Genomic DNA, 16,770 nt, shown 5'->3' with positions numbered 1-16,770 from the left:
GCGTGCACCACAATGCCACGCTACTTTTCTGTATTTTTGGAAGAGGTGGGGTTTCACCATGTTGCTCAGGCTGGTCTCGAACTCCTGAGCTCAAGCAATCCACCTGCTGTGGCCTCCCAATGTTCTGGGATCACAGCCCTCATCTCGCTCTATCGCCAGGCTGGAGGGCAGTGGTGCGATCTTGGCTCACTGCAACCTCCGCCTCCCAGTTTCAAGTGCTTCCCCTGCCTCAGCCTCCCAAGTAGCTGAGACTACAGGCATGCGCTACACCAAGGCCGGCTAGTTTTGTTTTTTGTTTTTGTTTTTTTTCATATTTTAGTAGAGATGGGGTTTCACCATGTTGGCCAGGATGGTCTCCATCTCCTGACCTGATGATCCCCCTGCCTCAGCCTCCTAAAATCTGTAAGGCCTCCCTTTACACCTGTAAAAGATTACAGGCGTGAGCCACTGCGCCTGGCCGTTTTTCTTTTAAATAGGGATTTGAGATTCTACGTTTTAAGTTTAGAGGAAAGTGAGGGTTAAAACTATTTTAGGAACCAAATTAAGAATGTGGATGTTGGGATGATGCCACATTGATTGTTGCAAACTGAGACAATGTTTTCCTGTAACACTTTAATAATCATTTTAAAGATCAATAGACCCGACACTGGCAAGCTTAAAATCCTACTGTGCTAACACATGGCTCCTGAAGGTGTACTGATGCCACTCAGCAAAACGGTACCAAGAGCCGGAAAGGGGCTTACATCTAGTAATTCCCTATTAACGACCTTGCCCTGAAGAAAGTCACAAAAAGCTTGGAAGAATGAGACAGAGGGATGATCAACCAAGTTTAACTTACAATCGCACCGTACTGGAAGTAGCAATAAGATCATTATTTTCTATGTGATATTTGACTTAGTTGATACATCCACTTGACAAACTCTTACACAGCCACTAGAAAGTATGAAATGTTGATTAATATAAGTAGAATATGAACTGTATCTATAAAGACACACTATCATTACAATTATAAATATTACATGAGAAAAAAAGCTGGAGGTAAATACATTAAAATGTAAAAAATGGGTATTAGTGGAATTGAATTAGGCACGTCTTCCTCTTTGTAGCATGCAAACTTTATTAATATGTATAATTAATATTTTTTAAAGGCAGGGTTTCTGTCCTAAAGAACCCTGGAAGGAAAACTGTGGCTGGCCGCGCCCTGGGGACAGAGCATCGAGTACGGCAACGTCGAGACAGGGATGCTGGGGCTGCCCCTGCGCTCTCCCACGTTGCACAGTTCATCAGGAAGTCACGGATCAAGCTGTTAACAAGAACTGCATTTTCCTGCACTGCTGGAAGAACACACCAGGTGACCTCCCCATCCACTCCCTAACACCGAAGTCAAAATCACAACACAGCTAGATCCCAGCCTTCCAGACTTAGAGACATTACGAAGCAGAAACATTTACTTCTTTGAAAAAACGCACGGCCAGGCACGGTGGCTCATGTCTGTAATCCCAGCACTTTGGGAGGCCAAGGCAGGCAGATCACCTGAGGTGAGTTTGAGACCAGCTTGGCCAACATGGTGAAACCCCGTCTCTACTAAAAATACAAAAATTATCCGGACGTAGCAGTGGGCACCTGTAATCCCAGCTACCTGGGAGGCTGAGGCAGGAGAATCACTTGAACCCAGGAGGCAGAGGTTGCAGTGAGCCGAGATCAGTGAGCCAACAATCCAGCCTGGGTGACAAGAACAAAACTCCGTCTCAAAAGAAAAAAAGAAAAAACTACCATCTTCCATTGGCAGGTGGCTGTGAAGGGAAAAGCCAAAATGCCCAAACTCAAAGGTAAAGTAGAAATTCAGGCTAACGCTGACCTTGAGCCAGGCTTCCTGGCAAAGATGGAAGCCTGTCGCCTTCTAACATTCTGCTCCAGCACACGTAACTTCATACTCCACCCTACAAGGTAGAGGCCGAAGAGAACAAATTGTGGTGAGTGCTTTCCTAACGCTCCTGCAGGTCCCACAATGTCTGAGACACAGGCAGGTCACAGCCTCGTCCATCACCGCAGGGCCTGCCGGCGCAGACCGTGCCAATAACCTGCCGTTCGTGGACGCTGCGGGGACCCACAACGCTGGCCATGTTTAGTCCTCACCTGCAGACAGACTGAACGCAATGAGGATGCCCTCCTCTTCTAAAACTTTATTTCACTGTCCTTATTATGTTTTGACTTAGCATTTTCTCAAGTCCTATTTCGTCACAGAAGAACCTAAATACATAATTACAGATTAAGAGAAAAACTTGCCTGTCTCTTGAATGTATAACATTTTTCATTACTTGCTCATGTTATATCTTTGAAGCTACACATACTATAAAAAAAAAGCCAAGCAAATAAATAAAAATACAGCTTCCCAGAAATAAGACCTCAGGCCCATTCTGTAAGCACACTATTCGAATAAAGCAAGAACAAGCCATCAGAAAAGTAAGGGTTGTGGCAGGAAACTAGTAGAACATTAGGACAGAATGTTTCCACACTTCGCAAGTGAAAACCGAAGGCTCGTGCTTCCAGGTGACCTCGGGAGTGCGTGAGGTGGGCTTGCCCCAGTCCATCCGGGGTCCCACGCACCTTAGCAATGTCATACCACTCAGCAACAAATTACCAATCAACACAACCGCACAGACAACGTCAAGTTCGTTTTATTCTGCGAAAGAAACCAAACTCAAAAGGCTGCATCATGCATGATTCCATTTTACATAATATTCTGGAGAAGGCAAAACTATTGGGACAAAAAACAGATCAGTGGTGGGCAAGGCCTGGGGAAGGGTGGGAGGAAGTTGGCGGCAAAGGGAAGGAGGAGCTCTGTGCTCTGAACCCCGACGGTGACTCCGGTTTCATACGTGACTGTATGCATCTGTCACATAGCACATCAGACACATAGCACTGATCGCTGAAATGAGTGAATTTTCTTGTATGTAAATTATATCTTAGTAAACTCGATTTTACAATTTTTAAAGAAAAAAAAAATACGTATGGCCGTGCGTGGTGGCTCACTCCTGTAATTCCAGCACTTTGGGAGGCTGAAGCGGGCAGATCACCTGGGGTCAGGAGTTCAAGACCAGCCTGGCCAACATGCTGAAACCCCGTCTCTACTAAAAATACAAAACTTAGCACTTAGCCGGGCATGGCGGTGGGCGCCTATAATCCCAGCTACTTGGGAGGCTGAGGTAGGAGAATCGCTTTAACCTGGGAGGCAGAAGTTACAGTGAGTCGAGATCACGCCACTGCACTCCAGCCTGGGCGACAGAGTGAGACTCCATCTCAAAAGGAAAAAGAAAAACCACATACAACAGAAAAAGTGTTAACTCCAGTTTCCCTGCACATTCCCAAATATTCTCAGGGCTGGCCATCCCACGTGCCCAGTGCTGCCTGAATCCCCACACCCACCCCTACCAAAAGAAGGAATATTCTGAGTCTCAGTGAACCAAGACCGAAAGTCCAACAAGCTTCTATCCTTTAAGAAAACAAATTTCCAAAGAACACTACTTCCTGTAATTACTGACAATGTCTGAAAGTCCTTTTCAAAATGACTAGCATTCTCTCCATTTTAGAGGTATAGTTGAGATGCAAATTCTGATCACCTACATAGACAGTATCAATTTAACTTCTCAATTTCAGCTATTGTTCTGACTTTGTGTAAGGAAACCCCATTTAAACTTCATAACTCTATAAACCATTCCCATGGCTCCCACCAGCTACTGTGATCTCCAGTTTTAAGTTCCAGAGATTAGATAAGGCCTCTATATAGTGGCTAATGAGCCTTAATGTGCTTTAAAAGTCAAGGCTTGAGACCAGCTTTTCAGAGTACACTTATTTTTCCAGCACAGTAGGTTTTCTTGCCAGGCAAGATTTGATTTCAAAATTGTACTAAGTTCTAGAAATTCAGGTTTCTTTCTTGCATGCTCCCACATTTCAGCAGAGTGACCCAGGCTCCCCACCCTCTAGGGCTGGGTAGAAGACAATCCACGGGGAAAACGTACTCCCATTGCTGGGCTTTGCCCCCTGGGGCTGGGCAGATCCAACAGGGGGATTATTTTTAGTTGAAGCATTGTGGCAAGCTGTGTGTGTGTGTGTGTGTGTGTGTGTGTGTGTGTGTGAGTGCGCGCGCGCGCGCATGCTCAAGCTCTGCCTCCTGCTTTTGAACAATTCCCTAAAGTAATAATTTTCTTTTTATAAGAAAACCACAGCAACATATTTTATAAGAAAGCTATAGCAACATAGATGGCACTGGAGATCATTATATTAAGCGAAATAAGCCAGGCACAGAAAGACGAAGATCCCACGTTCTCACCCATGTAGGGGAGCTAAAGCAGTGGGTCTCATGGAGGTAGAGAGTGGAATGGTGGACACCCGCGGCCAAGTTACCAGGAAGGGAGGGAGGGACGAAGAGAAGCTGGTTAATGAGTACAAAATACAGTTAGCTAGAAGGAGTAAGTTCTAGCATTCAATAGTACAGTAGGGAAATTAGAGTTAATCATTTTATATATTTCAAAATAGCTAGAAGATGTATAATGTATAATGTGCCCAACACAATAAAAGATAAACATGTGAGGTTCTGGATATCCTAATACACCGGGATTTGACCATACACACACTGAACACACAAATCAACCTCACACAAATCCCAAATATGTACAATTAAGATACAGCAATTAATTCTTTTAAAAAAAGAAAACTGTCTCCAAGTAGCCTAGACGGATTTTTCTACACTGAGAACCTTCCCCTGTATAAATCAGAAAAAGGAGCTGTGAGAGCTGCTAAGGGGGTGCCACTGGCAAGAAGTCTGTGGACCCTGAGATGAGGCAGCGTCACAGCCCGGAGGAGGCTGCGGATTTTGGGAACCTCAGCTTTAATGGAATTCTCAGATGGAAGCTTCTTTCAGGTTTGCCATCAAATGGTGACTATCACAATATTTTAGGTCTAAAAATTATATGTCTCATTTGACGTCAGGAGTTCAAGACCAGCCTGGCCAACATGGTGAAACCCTGTTTCTACTAAAAATACAAAAATCAGCTGAGTGTGGTGGCAGATGCCTGTAATCCCAACTACTTGGGACGCTGAGGCACGAGAATCGCTTGAACCTAGGAGGCAGAGGTTGCAGCGAGCCAAGATAGTGCCACTGCACTCCAGCCTGGGCAATAGAGCAAGACTGACTCTGTCTCAAAAAAAAAAAAAAAAAATTGTATGTCTTCTATCTGATATAACCCTGAGCAAATCATACAGCAGGAAATGTTCTAAGTTTTAAATAAAAACCATGATACAAAATTCTATTTACAGTATAATCTCAAATGTATTAGAGAAAGAGAAAATAAACACGAGAAGTGGAAACATAAATACACAAAAATCTTAAGTATTTTTGGAATAATGAAGCTCAACAAGATTGTCCTAAACTTTCTTTACAATACAGAGATGTTTAATTAGGTAAGATACAAGTTTAACATTATATTTTGTTAGAAACACTAATGTACTTTAACAAACATGTGGTGCAGCATTAGGTAGGTTTCACTTTGGGGGTTTCATTTACTTGTTTGTTTGGTAAACCTGAGACACTAACATGCACTAGTTTTGTTGTTGTTGTTTTTGAGGCAAGATCTCAGTCTGTCGCCCAGGCTAGAGTGCAGTGGCTTCATCTCGGCTCACTGCAACCCTCACATCCTGGGTTCAAGTGATTCTCATGCCTCAGCCTCTCGAGTAGCTGGAATTACAGGCATACACCACCACGCCTAGCTAATTTTTTGTATTTTCAGTAGAGATGAGGTTTTGCCATGTTGCCCAAGCTGGTCTTGAACTACTGAGCTCAGGTAATCTGCCCACAATGGCCTCCCAAAGTGCTGGGATTACAGGCGTGGACCACCACACCCAGCCTATGCACTAGTTTTAAAATTCAGAGGATTAAATTTGCTCTACGTCATATAAAGAAATGTGTAGGCTGGGTGCAATGGCTCATGCCTGTAATCCCAGGACTTGGGGAGGCGGAGGCAGGTGGATCACTCTAGTGAGAGGTCAGGAGTCAGAGAGCAGCCAGGCCAACATGGTGAAACTCCATCTCTACTAAAAAAAAGTACACAAAAAATTAGCCGTGTGTGGTGGCACATGCCTGTAATCCCAGCTACACAGGAGGCTGAGGCATGAGAATCCCTTGAACCCAGGAGGTGAAGCTTGCAGTGAGCCGAGATCACACCACTGCACTCCAGCCAGGGTGACAAAGCGAGACTCCATCTCAAAGAAAAAAAAAAAAAGAAAGAAAAGAAATGTGTAAACATGCCCAAGAAAATCAGTCAACTGGCAAAAATGAACTGTTGATTTTTTTTTCTTACTCATCTTTCCTTCTGATTCATTTCATTCTCCTACTAAATACCTTCCTTGCAGGATTCTAATCAGGACATAGATTGAAATCCAAACCCTTTAGTTCATTTTTTTTATAATTATTTTTTCCTCAGGTCTCACAATCTGTTTTTCTTTTTTTTTTTTTTTTGAGAAGCCTCCCAAGTAGCTGGAACCACAGGCACATGCCACCACACCCGGCTAAGTTTTTGTATTTTCAGTAGAGATGAGGTCTCACTATGTTGGCCAGGCTGGTCTTGACCTCCCGAGCTCGAGCAATCCGCCCACCTCAGCCTCCCAGAGTGCTGGGATTACAGGCGTGAGCCACCGCACCCAGCCTTCATCTTTATTTCTTTAAAGAAACACTTAAATGGTGCTTCTCTTCGTGTACTCCTCTAAGCACTGTATATGACTCAATTCACCTAAGTAATTCTTCAGGTTGGTATTCAGAGCATGCTGACTTGGTTTCCACCTTGGAGCAGCCTTTCCTACCTTTCCAATGGGTCTGTCATGTGGCCTTAAGAACATCCTCAAAGGGATCTCTCGTCTCGTTCATCTCTTCCTGAGACACAATCCTCCCACCCCCACTCCCAAAATCTACTTGTCAAAAGTCCAGACAAGCTCTAATCCTACCTGCATTAAACCTTCCCGAAGCCTCCCGGTCAGAGCTATTCCTACCCACTCCTCGCTCTGGTACTGGAGGTACAACCATTTCTGAAGCGTATAAACTCTCATAGGAATTAAACCTACTAGTTTACATCATCCTTCTCTAGTTTCCTCTCCTCATGCGGCCTGGCTCTGTGTTCTACGTAATAGATGTGGCGCAACACGTCATGCCTTGTAAATACACTCATTTAATCTATAAAATAAAGATAGGCCATAGTCAAAGGGCCGTTTTCACTAGTGCCAACCATGTACAGAACATCATATGCTGCCCCATGCCATTCTTTATTACCAAAATTGTTATAAATGGCCACATTATAAAAGAATTACCATTTCCTGAGCATTTTCTGTGTGCCAAGTACCATGTAAGCACTTCACATGCCTTCTAAGTTCACATATTCCCCCCAGATTACTCTTTAACAGAAAAACTTGCCTTATTGTCCGAGTCTATGATAATGTTCTCATATTACAGAGGGTTCACCACTTTGTAAAAAACAATATACTATTTGAGGGGGACACATTAACCAGAACTAATTCAATTAGGGTAGTTTTAGATGTTTATAGAAATCATATGATAAACTATCAAAAAAAATGGGATGGGGAGACAAAGAAATGTAACATGGATAGATGAATTACTCTTAGGGAATGACTTTACAATTGTCACTGCCAGGAAATTTATAAATTAGCTATAGAAAGATTCTTTAAAAGAAAAAACAACAACACCACAGCAAGTTGCCGTGCGATGGAATCACAAGTTACAAGAGGAAAAAACACCTAAATGTTTGAGAATTAGTCTTTGAGGCTGGGAATAAAATGTGCAGTGCCAGCATTGTAGATGGGTTCAAAAAGCCCTGCATAGCAAACATCTCCAGGAGGCAAAGGTAACGTGGTCTGGGAACTCTGTCTAGAGAGACTCAAAAAGTGACTGTAATGAAGACAAACGTGCTGAAGTTGGAGACATCAGCCCAGAGTTTGAACAAAAGCATTCTGTGAAATGTGAAAGTAGAAATATTATAATAACAGATCACTTATTCATATTTCAATCACATTATATAACTAAATACTTTCCTTAAAAACTAAACTCATGGCCAGGCACAGTGGCTCATGCCTTTGAAGGCTGAGGCTCAAAAATCGCTTGAACCCAGGGGGCGGAGGCCAAGATCACACCACTGAACTCCAGCCTGGGTGACAGAGCGAGACTCTGTCTCAAAAAAAACCCCACAAAAAACAAAAACAAAAACAAAAAACCAAACTCATGCAGGTCACAATGGCTCACGCCTGTAATCCCAGCACTTCGAGAGGCCAAGATCAGGAGTTTGAGACCAGCCTGGCTAACATGGTGAAACCCTCTCTCTACTAAAAATGCAAAAATTAGCTGGGTGTGGTGGTGCACGCGTAATCTCAGCTACTCCGCAGGCTGAGACACGAGAATCGCTTGAATCCAGGAGGTGGAGGCTGCAATGAGCCGAGATCACACCACTGCACTCCAGCCTGAGTCAACTGAGTGACTCTGTCTCAAAAATATAAAAAATAAAACTAAATTCATGTGAAAGAAACTTCTCTGCCAAGACCAGGCCTGGAGAGCGTCTGTACTCTTCAGAAGCAACTCCTCTTGCAGCACCCGCAACTGAGTGAGAACAGAAATGGGTGTCACTGGGAACTCATTAGGAGACCTCGGGTCTCTTTAAAGGCCCTTCAACTTCATACAAACTTCACCATATCAGGAGATAAAGGATAATATACTAGAAAGAGATAAGAAGTTGAAAAACAGTCGTCTCCTTGCGTTCTGTTGCCACACTCATTTGTTTAATGAATTTTTAGCAAATTGAGAAATTTAACAATTTAAAGAAATGTTAGAGTCAGAGAGACCTAAAACCTCCATCTTCTGTATTTGACCCAAATCTGAGAGCAGCAACCGACCAGAGAACACACACAGCCTCTTTGGTTTGCTTCCAAATTCTCAGCTAGAGTATCAACAGAGCAACAACGTGAAATGTGCAGATCTCAGAACACAAAATATCAAGGAAAGACACTGGGAATAACGACTCCTTTAGTTTTAGGTAAATTTGCATAAACCTTCTAGCAGTAAGTGCAGCCTTTGAAAAGACAAGGGTATGCCTCGGGATTCTTCAACAGGGTGGGGCCTGTGCGTGGGCACAGGAGCTCCAGGAGCGGGATGCCTGGAAAGAGGGCCAAGCCACAGGGGCTGCTCCCAGCTCCACCTGGAGGGACCACTCACCTCCCCAGGCTCATCCCACTGTGCAAACAACCCTCACGAGGATTTCTCTTTTTTAAAGTAAAGTTGTTGGAAAGGCTACATGCAACTGAAAAGTTTTCTTTTTGATGATTTAAGCTTTTGCTCAATTACATATGAGAATAATAATATAATCTCTCATTTGATAAGATGATAAAATAGTATTAGTAGCCCAGAAAACCTATTTTTGCTAAAACTGTTAATGCCTCTAAAATACAACATTGTCACCAGAATCCCCAGTGGCCTCGTGGATAAGGCACTGGTCTCCTAAAACAGAACATTGTCACACTAGTCTGATGAGAACCCAGTATAGAGGGCGTTTTGAGGACCACATTTCCTATCACATAAAATAAAATCCTCCCTTGAAGATGCAAAATACCCACACCTGCCAATGCCCTGTATCCTCTGGAGAGGCTGGGAGACAACGTCTCAGGCCCCAGTGCCCTTCACTCACCTGAATGTGCATGGCGCCCTCTACTGCTTCTTGGATATTGGGGCAACCACTGATGAGGGACAGTTGCTCTTCGGCACTCAGGGAGCCTTTCAGAGCACCTGCCTGCTCCAGCAACTTCATCTCCTTTCTGGAAAGGCAGAGAGAAGGGGATCACGGTGAGTATTCAATACCGCATTTAAAAACAAATAAATCTCAACATCAGGAATCATCAGGGAAATGCAAAGCAGAACCACAGCGAGATACCACCTCACACCCATTAGGGGCCACCAAAAATAGAAACTAGCAATTGTTGGCAAGGATGTGGAGAAACTGGAACCATTGTGCACTGCTGGTGAGACTGTGAAATACTGCAACCGCTACGGAAAACAGATATGGCAGGTCCCAAAAACAGAATCACAGTATGATCCAGCAACTCCACTTCTGGGTATAAACCGAAAATAATGGAAAGCAGGGTCTGTAAGAGGTTTTTGTACACCCATGTGCACAGCAGCATTATTCACAATAGCCAAGAGCTAGAAGCAACATAAGTATCCATCAACAGATGAGCAGATAAACAAAATGTGGCACATACACACAACAGAATATTATTCAGCAGTAAAGAGGAAGGAAATTCTGTCACATGCTACAAAATGGATGAACCTTGAGGACATTATGCTGAGTGAAATAAGCCAGTCACAAAGGAAAAATACTGTGTGATTCCACCTAGAAGAGGTATCTAGAGCAGTCAAAATAATAGAGGCAGGCCAGGCCAGGTGGCTCACTCCTGTAATCCCAGCACTTTGGGAGGTCGAGGTGGGTGGATCATTTGAGGTCAGCAGTTCAAGACCAGCCTGGCCAACATGGTGAAACCCCGTCTCTACTAAAAATACAAAAAAATAGCTGGGTGTGGTGCCGTGCACCTGTAATCCCAGCTACTCTGGAGGTTGAGGCAGAAGAATCGCTTGAACCCAGGAGGCAGAGGTTGCAGTGAGCTATGGTCGCACCACTGCACTCCAGCCTGAGCAACAGAGTGAGACTCTGTCTCAAAAAACTAATAACAGAGACAGAACTAGAATGTTGGTAGCTGCCAGGGGCTGGGGGTCGAGGAATGGGGAGTTAAGGTTTAATGGGCACAGAGTTTCAATTTGAGAAGATGAAAACATTCTGGAGATGAATGATGGTGATGGTAGCACAATCATGTAAATATGCGTAATACACTCAAAACATTAAGGTAAATTTTATTCTATACACTTTACCACAATTTAAAATCTTGATGACTTATTTTAAAATGAAACAATCCTCATGGCAGGGGGCAGGGTGGGGGACATGCTGGAAACCAGTGGTTCTTAATCCTCTCCCTTGGGTCAGTCCCCTGGGATGGAAGGATTGGAAGAAGGTACCTTACAGCAGAGTGGGTTTTGTGGCGTGTGATCTGTGTGGTCACCCGGGCCACCATGCTCAGAAGGGCCTGTGCTGGGTTTACTGCTCTGCTGTTAGCATCTTACAATTCTTAATATATTTTTGCTTTTGGGTTTTGTTTTGTTGTTGTCATTGTTGTTGTTGTTTTGATTTTTTCTTTGGTTTGGTTTGGTTTTTGAGACAGGATCCTGCTCTATCACCCAGGCTGGAGTGCAGTGGCACAATCATGACTCGCCATAGCCTTGACCTCCCGGGATCAAGTGATCCTCCCACTTCAGCCTCCCAAGTAGCGGGGACTACACAGGCACACCACCGCGCCTGACTCATTTTTTATATTTTTTGGTAGAGACGGGGTTTTGCCATGTTGCCCAGGCTAACCTCTAACTCCTGGGCTCAAGTGATCCTCCTGCCTTGGCCTCCCAAAGTGCTGGGATTATAGGCATGAGTCACAGCACCTGGCCCTAAGTTTTTTTTAAAAGGAAGGAGAGAATCTTTGAGAAGTTTTTCTCATATAAGTAATTTGGAAGATTCATAATATATCAGTTTAAAAAAAAATCTACCTATCTTAAAATAGGGCCACAAAACAGCTATCTTGTTTTGGAGAATTATAAGGACAAACATACTGATCCCTGCTCAGATCTTATCACCCACAAAACAACTCAGTGTTAAGTACCAAATATCCTGGACCACCATCCCCAGTGAGCCCGCATTTTTAAAATTCCATATAGAACAAATTCCTTGAATTAGAGGCTTATAAAGTTAGTGAGGCCAGCCACAGTGGCTCACGCCTGTAATTCCAGCACTTTGGGAGGCCAAGGCAGGCGGGTCACTTGAGGACGGGTTTGAGACCACCCTGGGCAACATGGTGAAACCTCGTCTCTACAAAAAATACAAAAACTAGCTGGGCATGATGGTGCACACCTGTAGTCTCAGCCACTCGGGAGGCTGAGGTGGGAGAATCACTTGAGCCCAGGAGGTGGGGGCTGTAGTGAGCCATGATTGTGCCACGGTACTCCAACGTGGGGACAGAGTGAGACCCTGTCTCAAAAAACAAACAAGTGAAAAACAAAAATAAGTTAGTTAGTGAAAAAGATACAAAACAAAATATGTGTCTTGGCCAGTTCATCTGGAAGTTTATTAGTTGCATAGGGTACTGTGAGGTGTCTTAGCAACAGATTAGAAATTTAAGATTTCTAAGGTAGATACCTAAAATCAAAAAATAACTGGTCCAAGGTAAGTGCCAGCAAATACATATTTGAAACATCATGGAGGGAAATATAACAAAAAGGGTCATGAGGAAAGGTTCCTCTATTTAGGTAAAATGGAAATGCAGACGCTCACGGGTCCTACAGGGTCCTGCGATTCTGTGTCAACAGCACTCAGCACACTTCCCTGAACGCAGACTGTGCCTCTTAAGCGGCATTATTCAGGAACAAAGAGCACCACGCGATCCAAAGCTCATTTATCATCCACTGTGTAGTACGTTTTGATCCATCTTTGAAAATGTTGAGTTACACACAACTCTGTAAACATACTACAAAACCACTGAACTGGACGCGTCAAATGAGTCAGTTGTGTGACATGTAAATTTATCTCAATAAAGCAGTAGCATTAGTACCTTATTGCGGCTGTAACAAATTATCACAAACAGTGGCTTAAACAATACAAATATATTATCTTACAGTTCTGAAGGTCAGAAATCCCAAGTAGACTAATATCAAAGTGTCTGCAGGGAACGCACTCCTTCCGGAGGTTTCAGGGAGAATGCGTTCCTGGCCTGCCCCAGCTTCGAGAGGCTGCCTGCATCCGTGGCTATGACCCCTTCCCCCTCCACAGCCAGCCACCCCTGCCCCACCTGTTTCTGTCATCATGTCTCCTTCCTCCCTTTATCCCTCTAAGGACCCATGCGATTACATCAGGCCAAGCCAGCTATTCCAGGACGATCTCCCCATCTTGCCATTCTTAATTCAATTACATCTGCAACATCTGTTTTGCCATATGAGGTTCTGGCTCATCCAAAGTTGTGCCAAAAATCTGGACATCTAACTGTGTTTGCAGGTATGTTGTTCTGGGGATGATACGCAATTTGCTCCTGCCAGGCACTTGGGGGCGCTACCAACCAAGGAACCAACCTGAATTCTTGGCTTGGGGGTTTTTCAGATGACACAGGTAGTATGAATTTGAGCTCTGACACTTTGAGGATCGCTCTATGGTTACAAATTCTCAAAGAAACTCTTCCTCCCCTCCACTCGGAGTCAATGCCCCCACTGGTGACCCTCCACTTAGGGGATCCAAGTTATTTTTTTTGCCAATGATGTAGCCCTTAGAGAACTCTAGCTTCTGTCAGGGGTCTCCAATTTGACTCTCATCTTGCACAGACTCAGGTTGGCTGGTACAATGGAAGCTCTAGATTAGCAAGACTAACTGGCAAACACCCTTCGAGCAGCCGCCCGCTGTGGCTGTCAAGCACCCCTTGGAACTTTCAGAGGTAGGCCTCTGAAATTCTCCATTACTTTTCTGCCATGTGAGCTTACTACCATGACTTCCACGGACTGGACCCCACGTGGGAATCTGGGCCAATGGCAGAGGCCCATGGGCAGCTGGTGGTGGCTGCAGTAACCAGCCCAAAGGAAGCCTGAGCCCTGTAGCGACACGGCGGTCAGAAATGCAGACCCCAGGCCAGGCGCGGTGGCTCACGCCTGTAATCCCAGCACTTTGGGAGGCCGAGGCGGGCAGATTACCCGAGCTCAGGAGTTTGAGACCAGCCTGGCAAACACGGTGAAACCCTGATTCTACTAAAAATACAAAAATTAGCCGGGTGTGGTTGCACACCCCTGTAATCCCAGCTACTTAGGAGGCTGAGGCAGGAGAATCACTTGAACCTGGGAGGTGGAAGTTTCAGTGAGCTGAGATCACGCCACTGCACTCCAGCCTGGGCGACAGAGCTAGACTCCGTCTCAAAAACGAAGAAGAAGAAGAAGAAGAGAAAGAAATGCAGACGTCCACAGTGGGCAGACTGGTTGAGGGCAGGAAGGAGCAACAGAAACACAGCCGGTAGTGGAGTCACCATGACTGCAGGCCATAAAAAGGCAGGACCTTAGGAAAGGACACAGCCGCCCTGTAGCTGCCGTGAGCTGCCAGAGCCACTGTCTGACTGTCAGAGGCTCAGGTGTCCCCTGAACAATGTCTGTTTCTGCGACAAAGATGCAGCCGCAGATGGTGTCCTGTATCTTACTCCCTCGCCTGGTATCACAATCAGCCCTCATGGAGAGCAGAAATCAGAGTACCGTCTTTTAGAGCCTGAAAGGGCCTAGCACAGACTTTCTTTGGAGATTACAACACATTTGAATTTTTCAGTTTTTAACTGTATGATTTATATAAGTTTGACCTGCAGCAGTGGCCAAGCCTAGGAGTCAACATTGGTAAAAGACAACCACACTGCCCATAAATACAACCAGAAGAAAAACAGTCATATGGCAGAAAAGCGATTTGTAGCTACCAAACAGAAACTCGCTTCAGTTTAATTGAAAGTTTTCGGTGTTACAGAGGAATAAGTGAGATGTTTCATACTGTGCCTGTTGCTTTTCTAAGACTATTTCCTTTTCATAATTTATTTAAGAAATTTTAAATATAGAAAGAATAATAAACATCCTTATATCTCCACCCTCCAGAACTAACCACCGCCAATCCTCTTTATCACTTTTTAAGGAAGCAAAACCTAAATGAATCTCTTGGCGCTACCATCCCAGTCTCACCCAACCATCTTTCCACCGAACACACACAGGGTCTCTAGATGCCAAGGCCTGGGAGCATAGTGAGTAACCATTGCGTCCTTCAGGAAACTATGTCTGAGCACCTGATGTGCTCAAAGCACCTGCTCCAAGCCTTAGGAGGCCACCTGTGTGTCTTCAAACCTTTCCACTAATCCAAAGCAAACTTTTGACCTTTTTTCCCAAAAGTACTGAGTGAGATTAGACAGATAACGGGAGAACAGGAGTCTCTTGTTCCTCGATCCTCCAGGGACCACCCCGGAACGAGAGCATCCCATGGAGACAGCAAGCAGTGGCAAGAAAAGCCACCACCATTGGCCTCTTGCAGAGCAGACTCAGGCTGAGGAACGTGCAGTGGTGGTTCTGCCTCAGGCCCTTCCTCCCTGGGCAGCACGCACAGGTAAGACAGAGAACCTGGGCATGACATTAACCCATCAGCCGACTGCAAACTCCAGGACCCTGCTGTGTGGTCCCGAGGGACGTCCAGTGAAAGCTGCAGAGGCGCTTCCCTACATCTGCAGACAGACCCCTGTGTTCTCTTCAGGGCCAACAAATCCACGTGCCACAAATCAAACCCAGCCTTTTGGCAACGTTTTGTCCCAGTTAGATTAACTCCAATTTTTTTTTATTCTTTTGGAAGAACTTCTGACTCAAGCTTTGTAGAAGACATACATAAACACGTAGAAAAGATGTGCCAATCAACCGGGATTTTCAAATGCCACACACATACCAGGCTGTGGCACTGCCACACTTAACAGTTAACGTCAGGTTAGAGGCACCCGTAGAAGGCTGCAATGTGCCAGGTCGACCTCTAGAGGTCAGCCTAACACTGGGACGCAAAATACTGGCTGCTACTCAGCAGTTAAATTTTTACTTAAAATTAAGAGAAAAGGAAATGTTAAAAACTCTCAAGGTAGGACAGGGTATGGGTGATTTCAATTTTTTTAATGCTTCCATTTTTGAAGTGTACTCAAAAGGAGCATGTATTTATTGTTTAAAAAGACTGAAGAAATTGGAACCTTCGTACACTGCTGATGGGAATGTGAAAACGGCACAGCTGCTGTGGAAAACGTATGGTGGTAACTCAAAAAGTTAAAAATAGAGCCACCATATGATCCAGGAACCCCACTGCTGTACATATTTCCAAAAGAACTGAGGCGGGATGGCAAAGAGAGATTTGCACAGTCATGTTCATAGCATTGTTGTCAACAACAGAACAAAGAAGCAATCCAAAGTCCACCGATAGAGGGAGGGATAAACAAAACATGGTTTCACACCTATGGTGGAATCTTATTCGGCCCCACAGGGGAAGGAATCCTATCATATGTCATATGCCAGGCTGGAGTGCAGTGGTGCAATCTCAGCTCACTACAACCTCCACCTCCTGCCTCAGCTTCCCAAAGAGCTGGGACTACAGGAATGCGCCACCACACCCAAGAGATTTTTGTATTGTTTAGTAGAGACGGGTTTTCACTATATGTTGGCCAGGCTGGTCTCGAAATCCTGACCTCAGGGGATCCACCTGCCTTGGCCTCCCAAAGTGCTGGGATTACAAGTGTGACCCACCGCGCGCGGCCTAGGATGGATCTTTTACTTAACATTATGCTTAAGTGAAATAAGCCAGACACAAAAGGACAGATGCCATATGACTCCACTTACAAGAGGTCCCCAGAGCAGTCAAACTCATGGAGATAGAAAGCAGAATGGTGGATGCCAGGGGCTGGCGGAGGCATGAAAGGAGAGTTGTTTAACGGGCACAGAGTTCGGTTTTACAAGATGAAAGAGCTCTGCAGATTGATTGCACAACCATGTGATTGTACTTAATGCTACTCAACTATTAAACACATTAAAATGGCAAAGATGAGGCC

General features: G+C 44.7%; 1 protein-coding gene across 2 annotated transcripts in view; it reads right to left on the bottom strand.

Annotated features, from left to right (window-relative positions):
• CRYL1 (crystallin, lambda 1) overlaps window positions 1-16,770 on the bottom strand; it is a 128,399-nt gene that overhangs the window by 82,409 nt on the left and 29,220 nt on the right. For both annotated transcript variants that reach the window (XM_011976525.1, XM_011976524.1), the window contains exon 3: window positions 9,735-9,861. In XM_011976525.1, the coding sequence (XP_011831915.1) occupies window positions 9,735-9,861 (127 nt within the window). The remainder of the gene's footprint in view (window positions 1-9,734; window positions 9,862-16,770) is intronic.

This window comes from Mandrillus leucophaeus, unplaced genomic scaffold, assembly GCF_000951045.1.
Source record: "Mandrillus leucophaeus isolate KB7577 unplaced genomic scaffold, Mleu.le_1.0 Scaffold168, whole genome shotgun sequence".
In the NCBI taxonomy this organism is placed as follows: Eukaryota; Metazoa; Chordata; class Mammalia; order Primates; family Cercopithecidae; genus Mandrillus; species Mandrillus leucophaeus.
Note: the sequence above shows the minus strand (reverse complement) of the source record. Positions and strands in the feature narration are given on the sequence as shown.